This window comes from Amphibalanus amphitrite, unplaced genomic scaffold, assembly GCF_019059575.1.
Source record: "Amphibalanus amphitrite isolate SeventyFive unplaced genomic scaffold, NRLGWU_Aamphi_draft 000625F_arrow, whole genome shotgun sequence".
Lineage (NCBI taxonomy): Eukaryota > Metazoa > Arthropoda > Thecostraca > Balanomorpha > Balanidae > Amphibalanus > Amphibalanus amphitrite.
Genome location: NW_024882119.1, coordinates 148,858 through 175,581, shown reverse-complemented (window position 1 = coordinate 175,581; position 26,724 = coordinate 148,858). Strand labels below are relative to the sequence as shown.

Sequence of the window (26,724 nt, the reverse complement as noted above, 5' to 3'; positions counted from 1 at the left end):
TACCCAGAGGTGTAGCGAAGACGTGTTAAAAAACCTACATAGGAAGATCTATATACAATGGAAATGGGCCATGCAAACTCTACGCATCAGCCCTGTGCTGATCTCATCCTGAACCATCTTATTGCCAATCCCTTTAAGCTCCCCAAAGCTGATTCAAGAGGAAAAAAAAGGAGCACAACTGACCAAACGTTCATCAATGTTCGTACCTACATACTGTTTACCGTGTACAGTGTACCTCTACCTATGCATAAGAATTCGAATTTCTGTGTATCTGGCTTCTTTTGTAAATAACTAGTTAGAGAAAATAGTTGCTGTCCTTTTCAATCGCTGTTATTGATCATCCGGCGCCATGCAACCCAGTAGCCACCATCCATCAAGCCTTCGCCGCTGTCGGTTGCGTCCAGTCCCCACTGCCATTTTAGCGAACAATAGCTTCGTTCCCCTGCCGGCCGTCCTATCCCTGTTTATCAATACCCTCACTACGCGGCGCTGCGCGCGCGGCCCCGCCAGTCGGCGCGCTACATCATCCGGGACCTTTGGTCACGTGATCGGCGCGCCGGCGCCACAAACGCAGTGTGAAGCGGAGTGCGGAGGGGAGACTGCACGCGCGGAGCTCCTGCGAAAATCAAGAATATTGGCGGAAATCGACCGAGTTACGCCTGTGGCTGTATACCAGCACCTAGCGCTTCTTTCAAGGTATGTTCTGGTGTAATTTGCTAGTCTGTATCTGTAGCGGTTTTGGAGAAATATGTGTTTTCTAGGGCTGGGTTTTAGTGCGGGCTGAGATTGGGCGCAAGATGGCGCCGGTCCGCATCAAAGCCAGCGCCTGGTCCCGTGGTCGCTCCGCGTGGGGGGGGGGAGGCGAGGGAGAGGGGAGGGGTAGGAGGGTAGCACCGGGGTGGTTTGGGGTTATGAGCGGGGAGTCTGATGGTGTGGTGCTGTAGGTTTTACGGCTGATTGTGTGGTTATGTGGGGGAGACCAGGTGGATGACGCAGTGTGGTAATTTTATGGCCGCCTTGGCCGGCGATGAAGGTGAGCATATGAGGGGATTACTGCCCCTTTAGCACCTTCCGAACACCTTCATCAGTGCTGCTGTGTTGCCACTCCCCTGTCCCCCAAATGGTTTCGACGCTATGGGCATTTCCTGGGTGTTGTTTTTATGAAACCGGACACAACTATCTCTGACGTTTCTACACTAACAAGTCTCAACGGATACGAATCTGTGCCTTCTCGTCACGCACTGAAGTGACATTTTATAAGGCTTCTTTCCTACGAACTAGCACACTCATTCAGCTTCAATGAAACGTCACATTGGAAAACTTCAGCAAATCTACAAGCCGCAATGTCCGTTTTGTCCACAAATGCAGGCACCGCTTGCGTTGCACGGACATTCGTCAGCGCTTGGTTGTCTTCCGCTGAACCACATAGACTGCGGAGAATTGCAAATTGCAGTTAATCTTTCAGTGTCAACAGTGTCTACAGACCTATACACAGTCACAGACCAGCTTATTGTGAAAACGCAAACAATAAAACGAACTACAAATACAAATGACTCGGCAACAGTCACGAAACCTAGGAAGTTTCGGAACATGAAGGCCTATAGCGGAACTTGAGCACAGTTCGCACTTCACAGAGTCAGAAGTAGAACTCACGGACGGAGAGGAGAAACAGTTTGGAAACACATGCCAACTCAGCTTCGAAACACAGTCTGATATAGCTTCGACACACAGGCAGACGTAGCTTCAAAACACAGTGTGGCCCAGCTTCGACATACAAGCTGACATAGCTTCGACACAGAGGTTTGTTGTGCGAAACAGGCTGACTGCTCGGAACACCAACGGACAGAATAACCGTACACAGACTGACTGAGGGCTGGAACACAGGCTGGCAATGCGACGACGCACAGGCTGACTGAGAAACACCAGCTGTCTGATTCAGAGTAGACTGTCTGAGTGATAGACTGGGTGGTCAGAGTGACTGCCACTGAAAGCCTTATGACTGACTAAGATCTAACTAAACTGTTTGAGAGCCATCCTGAACGAGCAATGGATTGACTGGTCATAGTCAGACTGTCTAAGCTCACACTGACTGAGTGACAGACTGCCGCGAGAGACAGATCGGTGGAGAGTCACCCAGTCTGAACGCTGACTGGCTGAACACCAGCATCGGATGACTGGCGACACAAGTGTATAGCGACACCCAATGAGCCGGTTGTCGGAATGTGGCTGGCTGGATTCCATTCCCGGCTGTTTTCCTTAGAAGTACCGCCGTCGCCGCCGAGGAATAAGGCGGTGGCGGGACGGGATGCAGTGGCGGATCCAGGGGGGGGGCTGCGGGGGCTGGCAGCCCCCACCCAAGGAAAACTGGCGCCACTGCGCCGAAGGCGCAGTGGCGCCAATTTTCAATTCGCAACTCATCGGAGTGCCGCATACTAGTGATACTAGGACTAGGATGCAAAAATCAGTCGAATAACGTCGTTTCAGTACGCTCCGCACCGATATTTCCAATCGTGTGGTGTCACTGTACATACTGATCCTGGGCGCCTCTTGTCAGGGCCACTGGGCGCCAATATTTCAGCGCCAATACGATGCGACTATGGCGCCCATCCGGGGCGTGGCGCCCAATTATGACCTGCAGCCCCTCCCCAGTGAAAATCCTGGATCCGCCACTGACGGGATGGTGTGCAGAGTATCTGCAGATAATTGGAGAGAAGTGAAAGAACTCTACAAAAACTTGTGTTCGTCGGCTGAACGCTTCTTCCAGGCCGTGAAAGTTTAAAGCATTCGAAACGCAGCGCATTTATTCAAGTTGAATTAAACTTCCTGTTTTTTTTTTCTGCGTTTGGATGCTATACCAGCCTCAATTATGATCTCCTGCTGATATGACCTTTCCAAAGATGAACAGGGACTTATATTGAAAAAAATGAAGATAAGGTCATGCCATGGCTTTAATGCAGTATGCGGGTTTGTCAGTGTTATGAGATACCTCCTAACTCATCTGTTTTTAGTTGTAGCGAAGGGTTACCGTGACTAGCATAGCCCAAATCGGTGCCTGTCATATTGTCATCGTCATATCGTCAAATATTGTCATCGTTTGTCATTAACCACACTTATAAGGGACCAGATTCAGCACGATTTATTTCAGACCATCTTGTTTGTATGTCGTATTTTGATGAACCGTTTTTCGATCATGGGTCGGTGGGTGCATGCTGATGCATCTGTCGTCATGATGTATGCATGCATGACTGCATGTATCATGAAACCAAATGTGCCCGATCCGATCCGATCATCAAATCAAATGGGCGCCGATGACCACTGTAGTCCGGGCGCCCAAAACCCCCAATCCATCATCATCATCGATCAGCAAATCAACAAATGGCACCATCCAGTGACAGTTCTCTTCTCGTAAACGCTGCAACCTGTTGTCACATTTGCTTAGCTTTGACAGCACACGCCGGCGATGCCCAGTGCTTATGTATAAGGTGGCAGCTTACAGTGACCTGTCGTGTGGGCGCCAGCAGCTCGGTTCCGTCGTGACTCGCCTGTGACACGGAACACGGTCCGTTGTGACTCGCCTGCGACACTGCACGGTCGCGGCCGCACCTGATCCTCGCCCACCTGTTTGTGCACACTCTCCGTTCACCTGACACCGCGGCTGGAACACGTGTCGTGCAGTGCCAGACGCGGTGGCGCCCAAAGCCGGGCGGTGACGCGGCTAGTGCACACACTGCACAGTGCACTGGTGCCTGGTGTAGCGTGTTCGCCGCCAGGCCCATCCTACGGTGGTTCACAGGTGCCGTCGGGAGAACGGAGAGTTTCCACCACCGGATGGGACACTCCGATCGATCATCCGTGTCGGCCGGCTCCCCCGCGGTCCGGGCCAGTCGCTGTCAGTCGGGACTTCCAATTACTCCGCGCTCAGTCGCGTTTCCCCGGCTGCCGATCCGCCATCGAGCGGTGACATGTCGCGTCGATATCACCCGGTGACATTACATCGGTGATCGATGCGCCTTCGTGGCTCACGCGGCGACGAGATGGGTTTCGTTGCGCGGCGCGACGAGCGTGGCGAGCCTGCGGCGGTCAACGTACCCGCTCCGCCGCCGCCGCCGCCGCCGCCGCCGCCGCCGCCGACCGGTGCACGCCGGTAAAAAAGCGTCGCCGCCGCCGCGGCCTGGCGACGAACAATGGCCTTTCGTGAGGAGCGTCCGGCGCCGTGGGCCACTCTGGCGTCGTCGTCACGGACGGTGGCTCCCACGCCAGCGCGCCAGATGCGGCGCAGATCTCGCGCCGCGCACCGGCCACACGTCACGAGCTCCGACCGTTTCGCAATCGACTGCAGCGATGGCCTGGCGCGATACGGTTTGTTCCTGAGGCGCACACTGAGGGTGGAATCCTCAATGTGATGTGGCAAATAGCTGATGTACGAGTATGTAAACTGCGATGGTGTGATGACCTTTCCTAGCATCACGGTAAACGAATTCAGATTATCGTGCACATTCCAGAACACATTCCTTCCAAATAACCCGTTCTTACATAAATAAATCATTCCAAGGGCCTGGTAAGAGATGACACTTCCCTAGCATGCTAGGCTCATGATGTAATCATGCTAATCAAGTCTATTACTACACAGTTTTCCATTACGGTGTGATATCTGCTCCCTGCCTGACGCCGACGACCCCTTTCCCTCTGTCTGCAGGGCAGAAGAGGCGCGCAATGGCAGCGTCGGGCGAGACGCGGCAGGAGAGGGCCGTGGCTCTGTCGGAGCTGACGCCCCATCTGGTCTGCCCCCTGTGTGGCGGATACTACGTGGACGCCACCGCCATCGTTGAGTGTCTGCACACGTGTAAGTATGCAAAATGGGCAATGGCAGATCGTGGATCGCATGCTGCTGTATCCTGGATCGCATGCTGATGATGCGTTGCCGAGGACTAAACGAGCATCACTTCATAAAGACACTAGAAATGTAGGAACGTTGAATGTAAGCTATTCACAGCTTCGTTGGTGTCGGTCTTGTGACACGTGAACACGTCGTTTCAGTTTGCCGGTCATGCATCTTGCGTCACCTGGAGACAAGCAGTTACTGTCCTGCTCTGACCTGTGATGTCATGATTCATCGGACCAAGGGCGCCATCAGTCTGAGGTGAGGCCAGTCCCAGCTATCGTCAAATGTTAGCAATATATTGTATAGCTTGGCACTGCTTTTCGCCGAAACGGCGTTCAAGGGACTGTTAGGCGGGGCGACCGAAAGTATGTGTTAAACACAACCTCGTCATAAAGTACTAACGTAGTAAATACTTAATACTGAATAACCTAAAGGATTTGGTAGCCTGAATGGATCTGGTGTTTTTGTCGCTACAGAGCATCCATTCCGGTCCCGGTCCCGGTATTGGACCTCTGACCCTCGGCATCTAAAATGTCTGTTGTCGTAGGCTAACATAAACCACATTCCCCTCTATGTTTTCATTGGCCTTTGATAAACAAACTCTCCGCCTGTGGTCTGCCGTTTTTCTACAGTGATGACCACCAGAGTTCAGGTTCTTATGCCACCCGTTGCAAATGGTATGGCATGTTTTGCCAGCGCCGAACTGTCGAACGTAATTGAGCGTCGGAAGATGTTCCGCCGCTCTGTCCACCTCACTGTTTGTTCTCTCTCTCTCTCTCTCTCTCTCTCTCTCTCTCTCTCTCTCTCTCTCTCTCTCTCTCTCTCTCTCTCTCTCTCTCTCTCTCTCGCTCTCGCTTTCGCTCTCGCTCTCGCTCTCGCTCTCGCTCTCGCTCTCGCTCTCTCTCTCTCTCTTCTCTCTCTTCTCTCTCCTCTCTCTCCTAATCTCTTTCTCCCTTCTCTCTCATCTTTCTCTCTCTCTTTCTCTCGTCTCTTGGCTCTTGGCTCTTGTCTCTTGTCTCTTCTCTCTCTCTCTCTCTCTCTCTCTCTCTCTCTCTCTCTCTCTCTCTCTCTCTCTCTCTCTCTCTCTCTCTCTCTCTCTCTCTCTCTCTCTCTCTCTCTCTCTCTCTCTCTCTCCCTCTCTCCCGTTCCTTCTCCGCCCCTCACAGTGTTATCCTTCCGGTTCCCTCCTCGATCAGTCCCTTCCTCTCCACTCTTCCTTCCTTCCCGTTTCGTACCTCTCTCAATTTACATCCACCTCTATCTCCCTCTGTCATTTATCTGAATCTGCGGAATACCGGACCCGGTTGCACTAAGCCATGGTTTCCGTTTCAGGCCCGACGCCACTCTGCAGAGTATCGTGTACAAAACGGTACCAGGCCTGCACCGTGATGAAATGCAGCGACGGCAGCTTTTCTACGCCGACAAGCCGGATGCCGGTCAGTGGAGCTGTGGTAGTTTTTGTTGTGTCATGTGTCATGCAGTCTGGCAGGAGTTCCCGTGCTTTTTATTATATGCGGGTAAAAGGTTCATTGCCATTTTCAGTGCACTTTGGAGTTTACAGGTTCAACATTGCCGGTTCTTTCACGTCATACATGTGACGTCTGAAGCATAAGCTGTGGGAAATTAGGACTAAACCATGCGGGCAGTTTGGGTTTGAGGTTACTTAAATATTCCATGACATGCGGATGTTTTCAGACGCGGAACTGGCACCGTCATCGAAAGGCTGCTATGAAGAGGGCGCCGGTCGGTATTACGCACCGGACGACACGATTGACGTGCGGATCCAGTATGCCTCTCACAAGTACGTCATCTGAATTTCTCACTCCACGTTTATCCTACCCTACATAAGTCTTCAATTTCAGCACACATTTCTGCATTTAATTTGAGTGTAATGATGCGTCTACGACACCGAACGATTTTCATTGCTGTGATTGAAAACAGAAAGTTAACGGCTATGCATCCTATTTTTCAGTCCGGAAGAACTTGTTCCTGTGCGTTACTTCCGCTGTCCGGCTGGACTGCCCTTGTCCACACTGAAGAAGCTGCTATTCCAGAAGTACGGTTTCTCAGACTCCCTTCAGGTGAGAACTGCTCTCAATATCAGCTGTATGAAAGATGTGATCTACAACAGCTGAGTGCAGTTGCATATTTTCCTAAGTCAGCTTGGCAGGGTCAACTCACAGGTCACGCTCCACGGCCTCTTAAACCTTGTGCTCGTAATATTAGCTGAGCACTGTGAACGATGTTTTTCCTGATAATCCTTTTTATCCTGGCCTGCCGTGATACTAATTGCGTCCTCACCATTACAGATGGAGCTGATCCATGGCAGGAAGGTCCTACCGGCCGACATCAAGCTGCTTGACGTCGCTTACATCATCAATTGGAGCAGGGTAAGTCCCGCAGCATACTCGCAGCAAGAGAAAGTTGATTATCATTTACTGGACACATGTACCTATGTCTTAAAGAAATATGTTCCTTGCATGTTTGGATATTCGTGGCATCTAATGGGTGGTCATTCTTGTTGTTAATAAGCTCAATCTTTTGCAGAAATCGGCATTAAAGCTGCTTTTTCGGATATCGAAACCAAAGGCCACAACAAAGCGAAAAGCCAGCGCTCCGGGTGAGACATCATCCCCCGTAGAGCCCCCGGAGAAGAAACTGAAGTCCGATGAGCAATCGTCTATCCTAAAGAATGACGCTAGGGTCAATCTGACTCCGAGCCAAGATGGTAAAACAGACAAGCAATCTGAGATAACCAAAAACAACAACGCGAAGTCGTCAGACTCTCCTGTGGCTCAGTCATCGACCACGCGCGTTTCTCCTCCCTCCACGGCGGTGCCCCCAAGCCCAAGAGTGACAGGCCAGTCTGCGAGCACGGCCGCCAAGGCGGGAGAAAGGCCCGCTAAGTCAGGAGAAAGGCCAAACACTCAGCCGAGGGTTTCACCGGCTCCCGCGAGCCAGAAAACGGCCCATCAGTCTCCCGCTGCAGCCGTGGCACAGTCCCCTAGAGCAGGAGTGCTGCCAAAGATGGACAACTCCGTTCAGAAGGCGACAGACAGTGGCCAGAAGCCAAAGACTCATCGGCCTGAACCTAGCCAGAAAACGACCATTGTAAGCAAAGGCCAAACGAACGGTTCAAATCAGGATGTAAAGACGAACGCGAAAATTCCGGCAGTCAAACTGAACCAAGTTGCGATTACATTGGGCCAAAAGATCCAGGTTCCTCCCTCTTCTCAATCCAATACCCCCGGCCAAAAGCCCGCCACTCCTCGGCCGCCGGGCACTCAGCTTGGCCACTCCTATTTAGCCTGCAAGAAGGCCATGAAGTTGGCCGCGTCGGCAGCAAACTCCAAGGCGGCCACCGTTCGGTCTGTCAGTGTAGGGAGCATGACGAAGAATGAACCTATCGATAAAAAGGTTCCCTCGGCGAACCCAGCGCCCAAAGCCACAAATGGTACGCTGCCGGGAACTAACAAGACAGACACGTCTACGGGAGCTTCGTCAGTGACGCCCAAACCCTCTGGAGTGAAAGGTGTGCCACCTTCGAAGATGGAGACTGGTGAAGCATCCGCGACATCCAAAGTCAAGCCTCTAGAGAAGAAACCGTCAGTGAGCAAGATAGACTGTTCTGTGCAAACAGTTCCTGTTTATAGGATTCATTCTTCTAAGCAAAATGCGGTAAAGGCAGGGAAAACCAATTCCAATGTAACTAACACGCCCTCGTCTGCTGCACGAAAACCATCTTCAGCGGAGGACAAGTCTGCTAAACCGCCAGAGAACGTGTCTAAACCTGCAGCTAAACCCGTATCACAATCGTCAGGTGATGCGAAGGAAAAAGCTGTAGCCAAAGTTCTGGTTTCTCGACCTTCCGCGGGAGTGCTCGACCTGTCAACGCACGCCAGAGAAACGTCCTCTGTATCAGGGATTAGCTCGACCAAAGACTCGAAGACAATTTTTGTGATCTCAGGTTCTAAAAGGCCGCCGTGCTCCAACAAAATTCAGTCAATTGTTGAGTCTCTAGCTCAAAAGAGGATGATGTCATCTCCTTCAAGCCAATCTCAGAGTGGTAGCGAAGCTTCAGCATCCGTTTCACAGGCCGTTTCACAGACCTCAACTGCCGTCTCGAAAGCTCCAGTAGTGACAACTAGCGTCACGTTTGTCGCTCCCAGCACAGTGCCGATCAGGTCAGCGGCCGTGACGCCCGTCCGCCCGGTATCCTCACCGCTCCACATTGAGACGGCCTCTCTGGGTCTGCGCTACGGCAGCGCCGTGCCGCCCCTGTCCAGCCTGTCCCGGCCGTCACCGTCCACCACCACCACCTCCTCGACCTCCTCCAGACCGGTGTTCCCCGTTCCTCCGCTGCCACAGAGGCCGAAGAGCCAGAACGTGCGCGCCATCCCGAACCCCTCGCTCCTTCGTCAGAGGTCTGCTGAGGAGCGTGCGCGGGACTCTGGCAAGGGCTCGCCGACGGCGGGAAGCACGGCCCCGGCCATGTCTCCGCCCACCATCAGGGACATCCACAGCCTGACGAGGCAGCTGCAGGAGGCCGGCACCTCTGTCACGATCACGAACACATCCTGATAAAGTCCTCTGGGCGAGCATTCTATGCGAACCGCAGGTCAAGGTCTCCGTCGCCGCTACCGGCACCATATGCTGAAACTGTTAACACTGAAGTGATATTTCCATGAACGGTGCGTTCAACTGTCTTCTTAGGAGGCTGAGCTGTCTCGTGAATCAGGGAACTCCTGAGACTGACTACGTAAATGCGTTTGCGCTTGATTGCTTATGCAGAGTAGTTTGTAGGCCCAGTTGTTTGCTCTGTATTTCCTTGACTGTGCCAGGAAGACGAGAAGCTTAAGCTCCTAGGTTTCTGAAAGCCCGCACGATGCGTGTCCGCCTATTGAATGGTCTGTCAAGTGGATGCTATCACATGTGTAGAATGTATTCCTTTATTGATGGGGTCAGGGGTGACCGTACAAGAATCGTTCGTTATTTTATTTATTTGATTTGGAGCTGTGCGCGCTTCCTGATGTAAATACAACCAATGGCAAAGTGTAAGAGATGCAGTACAGTGTTCTGTATGGCGTGTAACGTTGCGCATTCAGCAGTGTGTGGTCGATGAAAGCTTTAGACGTGAACGTTTGCCAACTCAGAGAGAAACCATTGACAAGGCTACTACTTGACTGTTGTATTCGATTTATCGCATGCATTGCTTATATTGAATAAGAAGGTCAGTGTTCTTTTTACAATTCCTCTTATGAGATTCATAAGGATACTACCGAATATGTTGCAATCAAATAAGATAAAAGACTTCCATTTTGATATAAGTTTGGCTGTAAAATGTGTATGAACATCAGGTTCTGCCGCTGAACCGGCCATGTGAGTCTTGTATTTAAGGTTACCTTCTTGAAATAGATCTGTTATGTGCAATTCCCTCAACGGATTAGATGTAGGTATGTAGTTCCTAAATGTTTGTGTGATGAAGCCTTCCTCCTGTAAGATAGTCTGTCGTGGTAAGATGCGTGCGGTTGCGATGTTATTGCGATTTTGTCGTTTCTTTTTATGTATTTAACTACATGATCTGTAACATTCTTGGGGTATTGATGTGAAGTCGCCTCAATGTATTTTGTTCCGTTAAAATACATGTGAGCAGCAATCCTTTGTGTGGAGCATGTGGGAATACCAATGGCAATATTCGCATTTCGCATCGCATGGCACAAATACGGATGGAGGTTGCATATATCGGCATACTATAGGTATGGACTCGCCACTGCATATCATATGTTTCAGAGGTTTGACGCTGTCATTACATACCTATCGCGCAAATCCAACTAATAAAACATTGAAGAGTCAAATACAGAGAGAGGCACGACGGAACATTCTCTGAACATATGTACAGTTATGATATCCACCCATGTGCAACTTAAAAGGCGCAGCTGATGGCAAGAGGCCGCTCGAAAGTCGAAATGTCACCTTTGGTCATTAACCCGCGCCCCACTGGGGTCTGCGCATAACGCGCCCTACTGGGGGGAGGGCTCTTCATAGCCCCCTTCCTAACTCCAAAACTACTGGGCTGATCGTCAAAATTCAAATGACGTCTGATAGTCCCGGAAAAACTGTCGAACGAAACCTAATTTCATTGACCTCGAGGTCACCGATGACGTCGCAGGTCAGGTCAAAGTAAAAATTTTCAATGTTTGGCTTGTTGTCATTTTGGGCTCTGCCCCCCCCCCCCCCCCTTACAATCCGGCTTACAAGTCGGATCAGGCTCATTTTTGGTTTACACACTGGTGAACAGATGCTTAGATACTCTGAAATTGCCAAATTGAAATTGAAATTGACTAAAAAACTGAAATTGCCTGAAAAATTGCCCAAAACACTTTTTAAATTTCAAAATTGAAAAAAAAAATTATTTCAAAAATGACGTGAAAGTGACCGTCTTCAACGTGTAAATGTAAAACGCTCTAGCGCAGCCATTTTTGAAGGAATCGACTTCAAATTTTGCACATGTGTTCATCAACCATATTTGTTTAACATATATTTCGGTTTCGTGAAAATTTTGAAAATTTCTTATATTTTTCTCTTGAGAAAGAGGTAAAACTTCGCTACGATCGGCCTTCCGATCGACCGATAAGATTCGTAAAGTTAGTTCGTATCTTCACCATTTGCGATACACAGGCATCGGTAAAATCCTTTTTGAAAGGATTGCATTCCCAATCCACATTCCTAGTGCCGAAGTGGATTGCATTCCTACCCGCAATCCCCTTTTTTCACTTGGATTGTGATCAAATCCGCAATCCTTTTTTGCAATCCTGTTGTATTATTATGTGCACTAGTGGATCTGGGGGAGGGAGGGGGGCATAGGGCCGTGCTTCCATCCCCAGATCACCCATTTCTAGTACCTAGTATTGCGAGTAATTCCTATCTAAGGCACAGGTATTTTATGGGAAATATTTTTGCCTTAAACACCCCCACATTTAAACTTCTACCCAACCACTGTTTTATATTTTTAAAACTCGCCCTCAAATACGTAATTTTGCCCTTCCTATGTAGTTCATCAGCGTATTTTATTTTGAGCGTTTAAATTAAAAGCGTTTAAATTATTTCAAGTTTCGATATAAAGCCCTTGATAGCAAAGTATGTACATTAGGCCGATGAAGCCGATCTCATAATTTTCAATCGCAACAAACCATTTCAAAGCACTAATCAAACACAATCCTGATTGGATTGCAAAAATTGGAAGTATGATGCAATCCAATCCGCAATCAAATCCTGTTTTTTGGAATGGATTTCAAATCCAGGTGCAATCCACCAAAAAGGAATGCAATCAGGATTTTGCAATCCTGCAATCACAATCCTACCGATGCCTGGCGATACAACTTGCGTACCTACTTAGCCTACGATGTGATGGATCCCTCCAATATCTGTTCCGATTCAACTTACGTTTGATCGCAACTGCGAGGTGCCTTGCGATCACATGGATCCCCCCAGCAGAGGGTATCAAACTTGTACTTTGATTTTCGGGTCAGGCCTCAGGGTCAGGTCATCACAGGTCACGGAAATCTTATATCATGCATCGGTCACGTGACACATGTTTTATAGTCCATTTAGGCCTGGAATTCGATGTCGTTTATGTCATTCGAGGGCATTTTGAGTTGAGTTTAGCTTAGGTCAGACCACGTTCAGGTCAAAAAGGTCAAATTTTAAAGTTAAAATTTTTCCACGAAAAGGTGTCTATAGCATGCAGATTGAGTTCAGGAACACGATGATGCTAATTATATTGGTGTACGATGTCACATACATACTGAAAAAATGATTTGAAAAATTTATAATTGTGAATTTTTGCTATAATGCGTATAACTTCGCCATTTTTGAAGATATCTGGCTAAAAGTTGCTAGAGTAAGTCATAAGTATATGTTTTATCACATTTATTCGTTTTTTTTTCTCCTCGAAAAGTTAGAAACTTTTTGAAAAAAGATAAAAATATGAAATTTAAATTTAAATATATATCAAAATTTTGAAAATCCGAGATAGCAGTTTGATGGCACAGTCTATTCTAAGTCCTCTCATGCAAAGAAATTGGATCTAGCTTAAAAACTGAGCTCTTGGGAGCGATAGCCGTGGTTCAATGTTTTGCGTCGAAATCGGCCGATCATGACGTCACTCTGACGTCACTTCCGGCCGACCTATGGTAGCTACGAAGGTCATAGTTTGACCCAAGGTGTCAAATTGATGCCGCCGGAGGTACTGAAAGTTTGGCGTCGATACGTCAAGCAGTTTGGAAGTTATTGCAGAAAAACGGGAGGGGGCTATGAATAGCCCCCCCCCCGTGGGGCGCGGGTTAAGGTCACCAGCAGTTTTTTCGATCATAGCTTTTGATGGAGACGTAGACAGACGTAGAGTGATGAAAGCGCCTGTAATGTGTTCAGCTATAAAAAATACGTATCGACCGGTTTGCGAATATCTTTCCCATTAAAGGGACTATCCCACCTTCTAAAATGTTGTTAAAACCAGTTAAATTGTGCCCGACTTTATAGATTGGATGACCAGGAACACGGTTCTGGCATTTATTTTTCATTAAACATCTTAGGCTTCCCATATTCCAAACACAAACTTTCAAATATGTGACGTCACAGCCCAAAATTACCTCCTTCCCCAGGCCACATTACTGTCATAAAGCTGATTCTTTTTACTCTGTAGGCACCACAACAAAGTTCAGACCAAGTTTTAAGCGATTTTTCAACGAACAAACCCATTTAAATCAGAATGACTAAACGAGGTGACGTCACACTAACGGTCGCTCCATGTTGAAGATAGGGCCTTGTACAAGGCCCATTTTCAAATGAAGGGAACGAATTTCTTCAACACCAAGAGGCCGCGGGGGTTGCACAGGGACGTCGACACCGGTCCGACTTTTCCGACTAGTCGGACCACTTTTTCGACTAGGCGGTGCCCTGCTGTGGCTCGCGGGGGCCCTGCTGCTGCGACCGCGGGAACCCCTGCTGTGGCCGCGGGGGCCCCTGTTGGGGCTCTCGGGGGCCCAGCTACGGCCACGGGGGCCCCTGCTGCGGCCACGGGGGCCCCCTGTTGGGGCTCTCGGGGGCCCAGCTGCGGCCACGGGGGCCCCTGCTGCGGATCGCGGGGGCCCTTCTACAGACCTTGGGGCCCTTCTGTAGCTTGAGGGTGCCCTGCTTCGGCACGTGAGGCCCTGCCTCGCCACGTTTGGGCCCATGGTTCGCCAGGGCCCTTCTGCGGACCGTGGGGCCCCTAGTCTTGCAGAGGGGCCTACTGTGGCTGGCGGGGAACCTGCTGCAGACCGCGTGAGGCCCTACTGCGACCCGCAAGGACCCTGTTGTGGCCCGCGAGACAAAACTGCAACTCAAGGGGCCCCCTGCTACGGCTCACCGGGGCCCTGCTGTAGGGGGGGGGGGTTGCTGCGGCCTATGGGCCCTTCTGCGGCACACGAGGACCCTGCTGCCGCCCACGTATTGGGTTTCTCACAAAGTGACATCAAAGCTTCCCTGGCCGGGGGCTGCCCCCTCCCCACTTTTCGTGACGTTCCTACACCCCTGGTCGACGGTATCAAGATAATTCCCTGTGCCGAAAAGGATAACATATAGTGTCACTACTCTAAAACAATGTATTAAAAAAAAATGTCGACTTTAAAAACAAGAGTAATTTTCAACATTGGTTTAAAAATTAACAAAAGGATCATGTATTGAATGACAATGATTAAAATCATCTTCGAATAATATAACCTAGTTATATCATTTAATAAATATTTATTAAGCCAAATATAACGTAAGTATATATGACTGAGAAAACCAAATTATATGTTTACACATAAATATTATTCTTGCTATGTAAAGAGGGAAGCAGAACTGAGTTGACCCACGTGACTCGTGAGTCAACTCGGCCGACTTGGCGCGGGTTCAGAGTGCTGCGAGTGCCTTTTAACCTATAATTTCTGTTGATTTCCTTGAATTGTATAATTTCGAAACCATGAGTGGTCGTTCGAGCAAAAGAGCTTACACATCTGGGTGTCAGAAACGAAAGCGGAAGATGCTACGAGAATTCAAAGACATTCGAAGAAACTCTCCTCATATTTTCGGCCCAGTGCACAGTGGGGATTTTTCCGATCTAGCACGTCTTTATTCGTAGAGGGCAAACCATAGGTAATATTGTAGCCAGATTGTGCACAGATGTTGGCTGGTGTGTTCTGGTGAGAATTTTACCTGTAAATGTGCATAGTCAACATAGTATAGGGGGTTCAATTGGACCCCCGGCTCAGCCGTTTGGCCCCTGATCAAGCTAGAGCTTCGCGGAAAAATCAAGCGTGCTGCCTATGACGAAATGAGGCCGAATATATCTAATTTCAAAGTTCAAGGCCATTAGTTGACTTTCCAAGTCAGTTTAATGACCCAACTAAAGTTGGGAAATCGAGACCTCTTGAAACTTCGCATAGTTAGGGTGTTACGGGGTATTTTGGGGTGCTGATCACGGATTTCATGCTAATTTTGATCACAGACGATGTCTTTATGCATTTAGGCCAGGTCGGGTCAGGTCAGGTTAGATCAACCATTAGGCGTCCTGCCGGCCATTCATAGTAGGTGTCACCTACTACTGATAGCTTCGTAACATGGTACGAAGGCACCAGAACTACTTCGTAAATATTTAAATGGTTGCTAAATTCGAAATCAGCACCAAAAAGTACCATAGAAACAAGTAAAACCCGAAAAAGTGAACCAAGGTCATCAAAGGTCAATGACCTTGACTTGACCTTCACGTGACCTTGTCACCCACCATAATGCATGGCACCAACATCATTTCACATATTTGAGCGTTTAAAACCACAAAAAGGCTGAAAACCGCGGATAATGTGAACTGGCATACGCCGAATCACGATTCCGGCCAAACATGGTCTCGAGAAATATGCCACAGGTCAAAGGTCAGTTGGGTCAGAGTCATGAAAGTTTTAGGTTAAATGTAAAATTGATGATCTCGAGGGAAACGAAAGTTTCGTCGCGATCGGCCGCTTTTTGCGCGAGTAATTTGCGGAAAACCATGGGGTTTTATCCGACCCCTCCCCCTCCCCCTCCCCACAAGTGCAAGGGTTAATAAGGTTACGGTATGTATTATTTACACTTGTCATCATATTCCTAATGAATGTGTCTCAGAAAATACGTGAATCACGAAGTAAAATTATTCGCCTCTGTCCGGAACATACCTATATCGTGCTGTTTGCCCTAGCGCTCCTAGAGTGGGGTGTTAAGATACTCTAATGTGAATATTCCGTGTTCAGGCAAGTTCCGGCAGCCAAACTAGGCGTTGACTTGTGCAGGAGAAAGTGGCGAATTTGATAGGATATATTTCGGAGTGGAGAAGTGTGGAAAACATTGTTGATTTCCTACATTTATTTAGAATACCATTCCTTCCACATGGTGTCTGTAAGGGTTTTTGTAAATGGCATTTTTGTGACCTTAGTAAGGTTGTGGCATACTTTCTGTTTGCCATTCCATTCCCAATAAAGGTGCCTTTCAGAAGATATGCAACTTAAGACCTCGCAAGATTAAAACTAACAGGACAGGACAATGAAATTTAGCTATACTTTCGGACCTTACTGACCCCATTGAATAAATCCAAAAAAGATTTTTTGAATTAAGAGGCGCTAGATCGGGAAAATCCCCACTGTGCAGTGTCAGGTAAATAGGTACTGCACTACATGCATATGCAAATTGCATTGTGCTCACCATTGAGTAACTGTACTACTCTGAAATCTGAATATTTATGTATTATGGTAGTGGTTGTACTCGTGTCCCGTTGTGCTCATATGCAAGGCCGACGTCATGTGCGCATGTTATGTATTTGGAGCAAAATCAGAGAATTTAGCATGAAACTTGGCCGAAATCGGGGATCGGAGAGTACCTATGCTGCTGCAAATGCCACGCGTGCGCACAAAACTCGCTCGCCGTGCATTTATGTGCCGGGCTACCACCGCCTGGAACCGCTTGCCAGCCGAGCTCAGGAGGAGTCGTTTATTGTGTCACCCACGGAGGTGAATCGCGAGACATGGGGAGTAGATGTGCTCAGTTTTATCGCATTTTAGCAATTTTGTAAAGCGCACAATGCAGGGTGTTGTTATAAAACGATAAAAAGCAATCGCCCCGAGTTTTATCGAAGCAGATAACCACAATTTGAATGATGTTTCCAATGTCAAAATGCTGAAACATTTATTTCTTTTATTCTTTTTGGCCATGGGCCTGGGCTAGAGCACTTCATGGGCCGGATAAATCCGTTATCCACGGATAAATCCGCGGACCGGATAGGATTGGATTCTAAATTTGTTAAAAAAGAACGGATATGGGCGGGCCGGATTTGGGAATTGAAGGTTGAACCCGGATCAAAACGGATCAAAATTTCAACATTCAACATTGAAGTTAAAAATTAACCTAATGTGTTAAGCGGCAGCAGAGGTTTGATTAAAGTAATAGGCATCATTTTATGACACTCACTTGTCACAAGACTTGTCTTCAAGTGGATAATGTATGCAATGTATGCATGGTTTTTGGAACCATGATGGTCTATGAGATGTATGGCTGTCTGGTCCCATAGATTGAATTTGTTAGTCTAGTTTTGGGTGAAACCAGTTATTGGTGAAACGGATTATTACGGATATTTTTTGGAAGTTTGGCTGCAATACGGGCCATGGGTGGGCCGGATTCTGATATTCAAAGAAAGGCGGATAATGGGCGGATCTGGATATGACTTGCCGGATATGGGCCGGGCCGGATCCTAAAAAGCCTATCCGTGAAGTGCTCTAGCCTGGGCCCCATGGGCCTCGCCATGGGCCTCGCCAACAGAAAGTTATTAATTTTATTTACATTTAGCTTTTTTATGTGAATTTGGGCCTCTCTCGAAAAAATAGTGGGCCCAATTCGCTGACTTTGGTTTTTGATAGGGGGTACCTTGACCCCCGGCCTTCGCCCCCCCCCCCGCAACAGTTTCCATAAATTGGCACCCCTGCACTATACATTTGTATACTCATGTATGTATGTAAATGTACGTTGGGAAGCCGTTCGACACCTGGGGGCCCCCACCGGTGGGGGCCCCCCGAGAAAAAGTCGGACCAGTTTTCCTTACGCGTCGACGCCCCTGGGGTTGCAACCTAGATAGATAGTGGTTTCCGAACCTCGCCGCAAACTTGGCTATCTCAACTCAAACCAGGGGCGGATCCAGAAAATCTCCAAGGGAGGGGCCATTAGAAACCAGGAGGCCCCCCCCCCCATAATCCCACCTGTTGGAGGCCCCATCTTCCCACTTGTTGGCCCCCCCCCCCAAAAAAAAAACTGCGTCTATTGAGCTTATCTAGCTGTTCAGGCAACATCTCAACATCTGTGCAGGCTTGGAGGCCCTCTGTGCAGGTTAGGAGGCCCTGTAAAAGTGGTCATCTCTGTGAGTATAAGAGACCTCCAAGTTATGAAAAGCTTTACCAATCTTCTAACAAAGAAGTCTTCTCAGCTAGTCTTCTAAGAAATAACTAAGTGGGTAGGTTAAAAAAAACTCATCGGATTTCGGCCACTTTATTTTCAGGAGGCCCCCTTTTCAGCTTTTTAACTTTTTAACTTTTTATTTTATTTTTGAAAAAAAATCGGCCAAGGGGGGGCCATGGCCCCCATGGCCCCCCCTTGTATCCGCGCCTGACTCAAACCCCATGTTAAAGGTGGGATAGTCCCTTTAAGGGAAAATTGAAATAAGATAAAGCAATAATAAAAAATAAATTTGCTGGCGGTTAATTAGATGTCACATTAAGCCTTAAGCTATAGTAGAAACATTGTTTCGGTAGAATTCGTCTGTTTTCGCGTTTTTTCCCCTCTGTAAGCCGTTGCTTGGCCTGAGGACACATAGGAGGGCATGCTATCGAGGAAAAAAAGCTTTGAATGAGCTATCGAATAGGTTTAGCTGCGATTTTGTAGCTCTTTTGGTTTACCTACAGGCTACAATTTATACAACGGTTTGTGAAAAATGTCAATGTCGGGAAATTTTGGCCGGCAAATTTTGCCTTTGATGACCTCAGCGTTGACCTTAGCTAAAGATTACAATTCAAAAGCACAACAAAGATAGAACATCGAAACAAGAAGTTACGAGGCAGTGGAAATAATAGAACTACGCCACTAAAAAGCACAAACCAAAGATACAGAAAAGTGTCGCGCAAATTGCACAATGCACATCCATTCACCAGAAATCAGATTTGATCAAAAGTGACCAAACCAAGATGCATCTTGAATTAACCATGGTTTATTCAAACTTGAGTCTTTTTAGAATTCTTGCTCTTTAGATCAGCATATCTATCATCTGTTTTCAATTGTCACATTTCTAAATAACGAATGATTTTCTGAACATAAACATTCTGGAACGAATACATGCTCTCTCCTAACATTGTCTTCCGATGGCCTTGCGGTTGCGAAATAAACACAAAATGATCATTTGTATGTTGATCCATGTAATGTGTAATAGGGATGATAAATGAATGATGAAGAGTAGTTAAATAAATCCCTGCAGAAGTTGAAGGAGTTTCATGCAGCTCATGTTGTCGAAGCTCTTGTCAAACAACAAACAATAGCGACGAATGCTGCGCCGTGACTCCACGCTAACGTTGCAGCTCGACAACCTTGTCTGGCGGCTTCCGCGGCCTGGCCATATTTGGCCACTGCACTGAGTGCGGCCGCAGACCGGGCAGAAATATGGCGGCAACCAGTTCTGTGACGTCACTGACAGATCTGCAGCCCGATCGCGCAATTGGTCAGTTCAAATCGGCGGCGGCGGGCCGTTTGTGGCGCGCCCGAGAATGTTTGGATAATCCCGCGACTGCAGAGTGCAGGCGGTCCGGCCAAGGTCCGCGCCGCGCCGCCGGGACCTTATCATGATCAGGCGTGCAAGGAGGGCCTGCAAACAATGCTGTTGTGGCATGGAGATCCGCTCCAAAGCTCATCGGCAAAGCCGGAATGCTCATTGCACATTGCACAATGCAAAGTGCTCATCCATATAGAAGGCGAGGCAGCTACAAGACTGCCAATTTTCAGTCGTCATGAGATAACGGGTGCAGCCGTAGCACTCGAGATTAGAGAACATTCTGTTGCAGCGCTACCTACTAGACAATAAAGCAGCGAATTGATACAGCGCTACCATTTACATTACGCGATTAAAAGAATGGGTATGTGTGCGACTGTTTTGCCTAGGATGGTGATTGTGCCCCTATTATTATTTCTATCATGCAACTGATTGGGAGTAAATGTGAAGTGAGCCTCCTATGGGCCTGGAAATAAAAATAACGTTACCCTACAATAATAATACACAAGGGCGAATGGACCCAGACCTACAGAGACGTCACTACTCGCACGCTAAGTGTGCAAGCTAACACGCCACCGTCTCACAAGCGGCCACTCCTCATTTTCAGCCCTTGCAACCGAGTGCGAGGCACGTGGCGCTTGCATCATGATGATGCAGGAGAAATGTTTGATGGAATACATAGTTAACTACGATTTTACGTTTTGTTGACAGTCTGAGAATACTGTAGTCATTACTATTTCTACAACCACTTGCCTCCGGTGGCTGCTGCAATGCGACGCCTGAAACTGCTGGCTCCGGCAGTTTTTTTCTCAACCTAACGGGCTGCTGCAGCCACTTTGAAGCCTCCCGGGACACCCTCCCTTCGTATGCTGATTTGTCGCCGGTGCGCGGCCGGCTCCCCTCCTTTCCTCCGCGGCCGACTAGTCGTCTTCCCCTCGCGGCTCCATTGATCCAGGGCGCCACAAAGGTCCCCGGCGCGCCACAAAGGTACCCGGCGCGCCACAAAGACCTCCCTCCGACTCGGGACTGCTCGCCGCCGCCGCGCCAAGATGGGCGCGCCAACGCAAGAGACAAAAACGGCGCCAATCCGACAGCTTTAGCCAAGTAGCGATCGCCTATCTAGCGGTGACATTGATCACCCATTGACAAAAAAAAAAAAAAAAATAGAAGACGAAGGACAGCATTTGATGTCTTAGTCAATCCGTTCCGTGTGTTTAGTTCTTCAATGTCTCATGTTTAGAAGCCAGGCATAGATGAACGAGTACAAATAATGATTTTGGTTACCAAATTGTTCCATCGCCAAATGCTCTTCAACGAAGCGTGAATTGCAGTACGCGGTCTCGCATGATAGAGCGGTTAGCACGTCGGCTGTCAATTCCTCGCTCCAACTTGATCCTAGCAACTTTCAGCTGCTGGACAGTCGCGAGTTTCAACTTTCACGGCATACATGCGGAGCCAAGAGAGCTGGGCTTAACTAGTCTGAAACGCATTGTTTAAGTCGTAAAACCCAATGTCGAATGGTAGCAGTCCGGGTTAGTGGTGAGCCAGCGACTTTTCTGATCCTGAGCAGTTCAAGTTCAAAAGGTATTTTTTATAGTGATATGCTATCGGAGTGGCCTTTTGCAATGGTCTAGTTATTTACCCCGTAGCCTTTGTGATTATCGGCAACAGCCTTGCTATTGCCATTCCGAACAGGGGTGGAGAATGAGGTGTTTTGATGGTGCTCGAGCACCCGTCACTGTCAAAAGCACTCCCTGAAATTGAAAATTATACCTAACATAATGGTCCTAACCTCGCTGGATATACCCTCGTGAAACACAGTCGTGTTGACAGAACTGCTGGGAGGCGCATGCAAGTACAACTTCACTACACGCAGGAATAGCACGGCGCCGTTCAAACACGTTTAAATGCACCCTCTGACATTTTCACAACGCTCCACCTACCGGGTGATCATTTTTGAATGATACAAAAAGAAAGTCGCCACGTGCAAAGATAGGACGAGATATTTTGATTTCACGTGCTGGTTTACATGAGGGACATTTGGACATTTCGTTTTTTATCAACATTGTCCAAGTCCGTCCTAAGGTACGGTAAATATCATCCGTTTTATAGCATACCCTTTTTGGACATCTTAGTGTAACGATGCAATATCTCAGCTGGATGGCTTTGCAACACAACAAATTTTAGTTCATGGCGCATGTGCAAAGGCAATAGCACGGTTATACGGGCTTCCTGGAACCTGTAAAGGATCTTGGAGTGCACGGAGACACTAAGAATAACAAAAATTCCGAAGTGGACATTGTTGATGGAAGTGCGTTCGAGTGCACTGGTTTGGCGGACCCGGGGACGGTACGGCCTTCTAGAGAATGCTGTAACCTGTCGTTTCGCCGGCTTTGTATGACTATTGACTAATTCACGCGTCTCCGACACTCTTTTCAACAAGAGTGTGCTTCTCCATGCGCACATCCGCGCCTGTCATTGAGTTCCCCTGCCCCGAAGCTGGTACCTAAGCCTGCAGCTTGTGAATAAGCGAGCACGACCGCCCGTCTTACAGCCCGGACTTCTCGTGACTGTACTTGAGTGTCTGGCCTCACCTAATGACAGGTGTGGTCAGATGTGAGCCAGCCGAAGACACTTGCACATCTAATAGTGGTAGAAGGAGACTTTACCCGGAGCATGGGACGGCGATAAGCAGCAGAAAATGGTCAGACAAACCCGGCATCGAGCGGAGCTCAGCTGGTCGGCGGTCCGCGAGGGGTGCATACTTTGGGCACCTCCTCTAAGCTGGCTATTGACATTAATGACTGACTGTGTGTTCCAGATAAAATGTCCCACCGTACGTGTTCGATGGGTGTGTTTGGTTTAACTATCCAGCTTAACACATGGCTGATATTAACAAATGTTTTTGTATCATTCAAAAATGATCACCCGGTATATATGAGATCCCGCACATTGGTAAAATATGGGGGGGGGGGCGGGCGTGCGGGCAGCTTTGGGCTATTCAATATTCATGTGCGACGGGAATTCACAGATTTCTGGACAAGGTTTTTTTTAGCATAATGTGTTTGTTCTTAACCGTAACGTGGAAGGATGGGGAAAAAGACATTCCTTTGCTCAAAGGCGGCGGAATGGGGGGGGGGCACCGGGGCACCGAGCCCCCTTTTGATTTTGGCATTTTAACATTATAGCCCTATGGGCGCTGCATGAAAAGAATGGGACCAAAAGTCGGCAGTGCCTCCCCCCTTAATTGACGGTGTTCCGCCGCCACTGCCTTTGCCTACCTTTCCGTACAAGTTACACATTTGTTTTTTTGGTTGCAAGGAATGGTGCTTTCGGTATGATTTTTATTCATTTTGGCCTCCTTTCTGCAAAGGTGTGTGCTACTGGTTCTATTATATTTTATTAAATGAATGCTTTTAGATTGCATCTATGAGCTTGGATCAAAGCGCCAGCCGCCATGCAAACTTGAAACTTGACGCAGCTCAACCTACCGGTGCTGCGATTCACTTTAAAATGATGTAGGTTTCTGTACGAGACGGATAGCTCTTATATAAATTTTCCTGAAGTGTTTATTGATATTTGCTGTAACACTGGGACATTAAAGATCTTATGAATAGTGGTAAAATATATCACAAAAATGCAACGAAATTAAAACAAGTTTAAAGCACTTTCTTCAAATCCACAAATAAACTGTGTAACCGTCATTAACCATATGAGCTGGCTGATTGTCCACTCCCATTGTTAGTGTCATCATCCATTACAGCCACCGCCCATTCACTACACCGATGCCAACATCTGATGTCGGAGTCGCTCAGTGGCGTCCAGGGGGCGTATTGGATAGGTTTTTGCACACGTGGCTGGGAGGAGTCTCCAGGCGCCCCAGCTCTCCCTCTCTCTCCACTCCTTCCCTCTGCCGGAGAGGCTCAGTCAGCGCCGTATTGATCTCGCAGAAGGTGCCTCCCCGCCCGTCGACCTCCGTGGACTCGTCCAAGTAAATAATCGTTGGCCTCCACCCGGGGAAGGAAATCGCCACGTTCCGTTCACCTGTGACCGAGGTATTAATAATTCATCAGAGACCAGAGCGGAAGCCGACGCTCACGGCCGGAGTGACTCGAGAATGAGCATAGGCTCCGTGGATACATCGCTGGAGACGGAGAAATTGGCTGGCGCCGGGCTTGTGGCGCAGTTGTTTATTTATATGGAGGACTCGGCCCGAATCTGCTCTGTTTTGGGTATTAGCCCGACTGAGCTGACCTGTGACCGGTCAGAGGTCGTCAGTGATATCTATGTAGGTTAGGGTGACACTTATTTGTAGGGGGAAATCCCAAAAATGAATATTTCATCGCGCGAAAGCCTGCATGTGAAACCATGAGAAAACACCTCCTGTGAAGTTTCAGGTCAATCGGACATATTTAAGAGGTGCCCCAAAGCCAATATGGCGTCTGATGCCCTCTTCTGCTTCCTCCCCCCAACACATCGCATAGCTCGAGCCTCGACGGTGACCCCGCAGATTGCAGCTGCGCTCGATCGAACAAGAACATCTAACCGGAGTGCTGTCCACATCCTCCACGCTGCTGCTGAGGCGTACAACCCAATCCCCCAGAACCTTGTAGTCAACCGGGAGTTCATAGTTCATAGTTTATTCGTGGTTGCATCCACTGACAAGTGGCTCTTCCAGCGCCCGAGTCACACATACAAGTCATAAGATATAAAACAGTGATGACATAAAATGAAGAGGAGAAACACGCGATAAGACATGGCACTCCACGGACCTATCCTACCTCCCGAAGCAGCAGAAGTCTCAGCTGTCGTTTGAAGGCAGGTCGCGACAGAGACTGCAGCTCATTGGGCAGTCTGTTAAATAACGCACTGGCATGAGATAGACGCCTAGCACCAGAGCATGTCTTTGCACGTGGGCACTGTAACTGGCCAGACTGCCGAGTGTGGTGGGGTGTCGACACATATGAAAGCATCGCTGCAATATCCGCTGGCAACTGGGTATCAAGCGCAGTCTTGATCAGACACAGCCTATGATAGCTGACGAGCTGCCTCGCTGAGAGCCACCCCAGCTGCCGAAGTACATCGGATACCCGATCATACTTGCGCCGACCACCAATGACACGTGCGCAGAAATTCAAGAGTTTCTGCACACGGTGCAACTGGGAATCATTGCATGAGCCATACACAGACACACAATAACGTATTGAACTGACCACAAGAGCATTCACCACATACGCGACAGTCCAAGAAGGCAGCACGTGTCTAGAGTGAGCTAAAGAGATGAGGATGCCAGTTGATTTCGCGACAAGGTGAGTGATGTGATCATCAAAACTCAGGCAGCGATCCATGGTAAGTCCAAGATTTTTCACAGTTTGACTTTCAGTGATGAACGATGAACCAAACTTAATCGTAACAGGTGGGATGCTTTGCAAAGTTCTTTTTGTGCCATGAACGATGAGCTGTGTCTTAGAATGGTTAATTTTCATCCTGTTGGAGCTAAACCAGTCGGCGAGAGCACCAAGGTGCTTCTCCATGGTAGCAATGAGCTCAGGTAAGTGACTCTTTTTACCGCGTACAGCGATTTGCACGTCATCAGCGTACTGAATGATGGTTGCATCAGAAGCATGTAGAGCCAGGTCGTTGCAGAAAATTGAAAACAAAATTGGACCCAGAGCTGTACCCTGATACACACCCATCGTGATGGGCAGTGAATCGGAGCAGACCAGCTGGCCGTCCGCACCGCGATACTGCACCTGCTGACTGTGATCAGAAAGATACGATTCAAACCATGTGGTGTCAATGTTGTATAACTTGAGCTTAGCAAGTAGGAGATCATGGTCAACTAAATCAAAGCCCTTCGACAGATCACACAGAACAACAAGTACGATTTCAGAAGCGTCCATAGCCGAAAGAATAAAATCTGACAGAACGGTGAGAGCTGTCTCAGTGGAGTGCAGCTTTCGGTAACCGTGTTGGGTAGCCGACCAAAGTCGATGTTCATCAAAATATTCACTGAGTTGCAAATAAACAATGCGCTCAACGATCTTGGACACACCAGGAACGACAGTGATTGGTCTAAATTTAGTGACGTCTGTGAGGTCAACAGATTTGGGCAGAGGCGTAACGAGACCGTGTTTCCATGCAGATGGCACGCAACCTGTGGTCAAACACGAATTGACAATATCATGGAGAACGTGTCCTAAGCCATAAAAACATTTTTGGAACATGTGAACACTAATGCCATCAGTTCCGCAAGATTTAGAAGCATTTAAACTACCGAGTGTGTACATGAGAGACTCCAGCGAGACGGGACTGACGCTGAAAGAGCAGGAAGTACCCGGGGCAGCAGCGACGGCACCGCACGACAGGGCGGAGGAACGGTTCGCGCAGTAGCCGGTCCAACATTCACAAAGTGGCTGTTCAGAGCGTTACAGCAGACTGCAGGAATGGCATGAGCACGTGAGTCACCGCCTCCTATCACCGGCTTCAGGCATCGCCACATACTACCCCTCCCCGCCTCAGTAATACGGCGGTGGATGTCATCACGACAGTCGCGTCTAATGGCTGCTTTAGTAAGGCGGTTGAGTTGTTTGTAACGAGCACGGTCGCGGGATGCTAAAGCTGCACGCCGTTCACTCATCAGCGCACGAGTAGCGGCAGACACTGGTGCGGCAGCAGGATTACGCAATCTAACGCGACGGATCGGTGCGGTCAAATCCAGTAGGGAGGTGAACATCTGAACAAACCGATGCCACTTGTCAGAGGTAGCCGAAGATGTCAGAACAGGTGACCAATCAAACATTGAAAGAGTAACGTTAAAACTATTGGTGCCAATCGGAATTTCTTTTCTTGGAATTCCAATTTTTGTCCAATTCCAATTTGGAATTTGGACGGAATTCTTAGCATTTTTTGGAAATTAATCGGAACACAAGGCCTTTAAAATTTAAAATTTTAAAACGGAGGCCTTTAAAACGCTTTTAAACACTTTTAAAAA

The 26,724-nt window shown here is 48.4% G+C and overlaps 2 protein-coding genes across 4 annotated transcripts in view; one reads left to right on the top strand and one right to left on the bottom strand.

The window, feature by feature from the left end:
- The window catches only part of LOC122363517 (proteoglycan 4-like), a 111,960-nt gene that overhangs the window by 74,487 nt on the left and 10,749 nt on the right, over positions 1 to 26,724 (bottom strand). The gene's annotated exons all lie outside the window — the stretch shown is intronic.
- LOC122363518 (polycomb complex protein BMI-1-A-like) lies at positions 571 to 10,538 on the top strand. Of its 2 annotated transcripts, XM_043332905.1 has the most exons (8): positions 571 to 696; positions 4,697 to 4,843; positions 5,038 to 5,140; positions 6,215 to 6,318; positions 6,578 to 6,683; positions 6,855 to 6,963; positions 7,192 to 7,272; positions 7,430 to 10,538. In XM_043332905.1, exons 2-8 carry the CDS (start codon positions 4,714 to 4,716, stop codon positions 9,461 to 9,463), a joined length of 2,667 nt encoding a protein of 888 aa, XP_043188840.1. In that variant the 5' UTR covers positions 571 to 696; positions 4,697 to 4,713; the 3' UTR covers positions 9,464 to 10,538. The 2 variants fall into 2 exon arrangements, with proteins under 2 accessions (XP_043188840.1, XP_043188841.1); XM_043332906.1 differs by lacking the exons at positions 6,855 to 6,963; positions 7,192 to 7,272; positions 7,430 to 10,538 and having other exon boundaries at positions 581 to 696; positions 6,578 to 6,738.

Excerpts from the sequence above, each read along its gene's own strand:
- LOC122363518 (XM_043332905.1), top strand. The coding sequence starts at position 4,714 with ATGGCAGCGTCGGGCGAGACGCGGCAGGAGAGGGCCGTGGCTCTGTCG. Across the intron at positions 6,684-6,854 it reads ATCCAGTATGCCTCTCACAA|TCCGGAAGAACTTGTTCCTG; the intron begins GTACGTCATCTG and ends CCTATTTTTCAG. Across the intron at positions 7,273-7,429 it reads ACATCATCAATTGGAGCAGG|AAATCGGCATTAAAGCTGCT; the intron begins GTAAGTCCCGCA and ends AATCTTTTGCAG.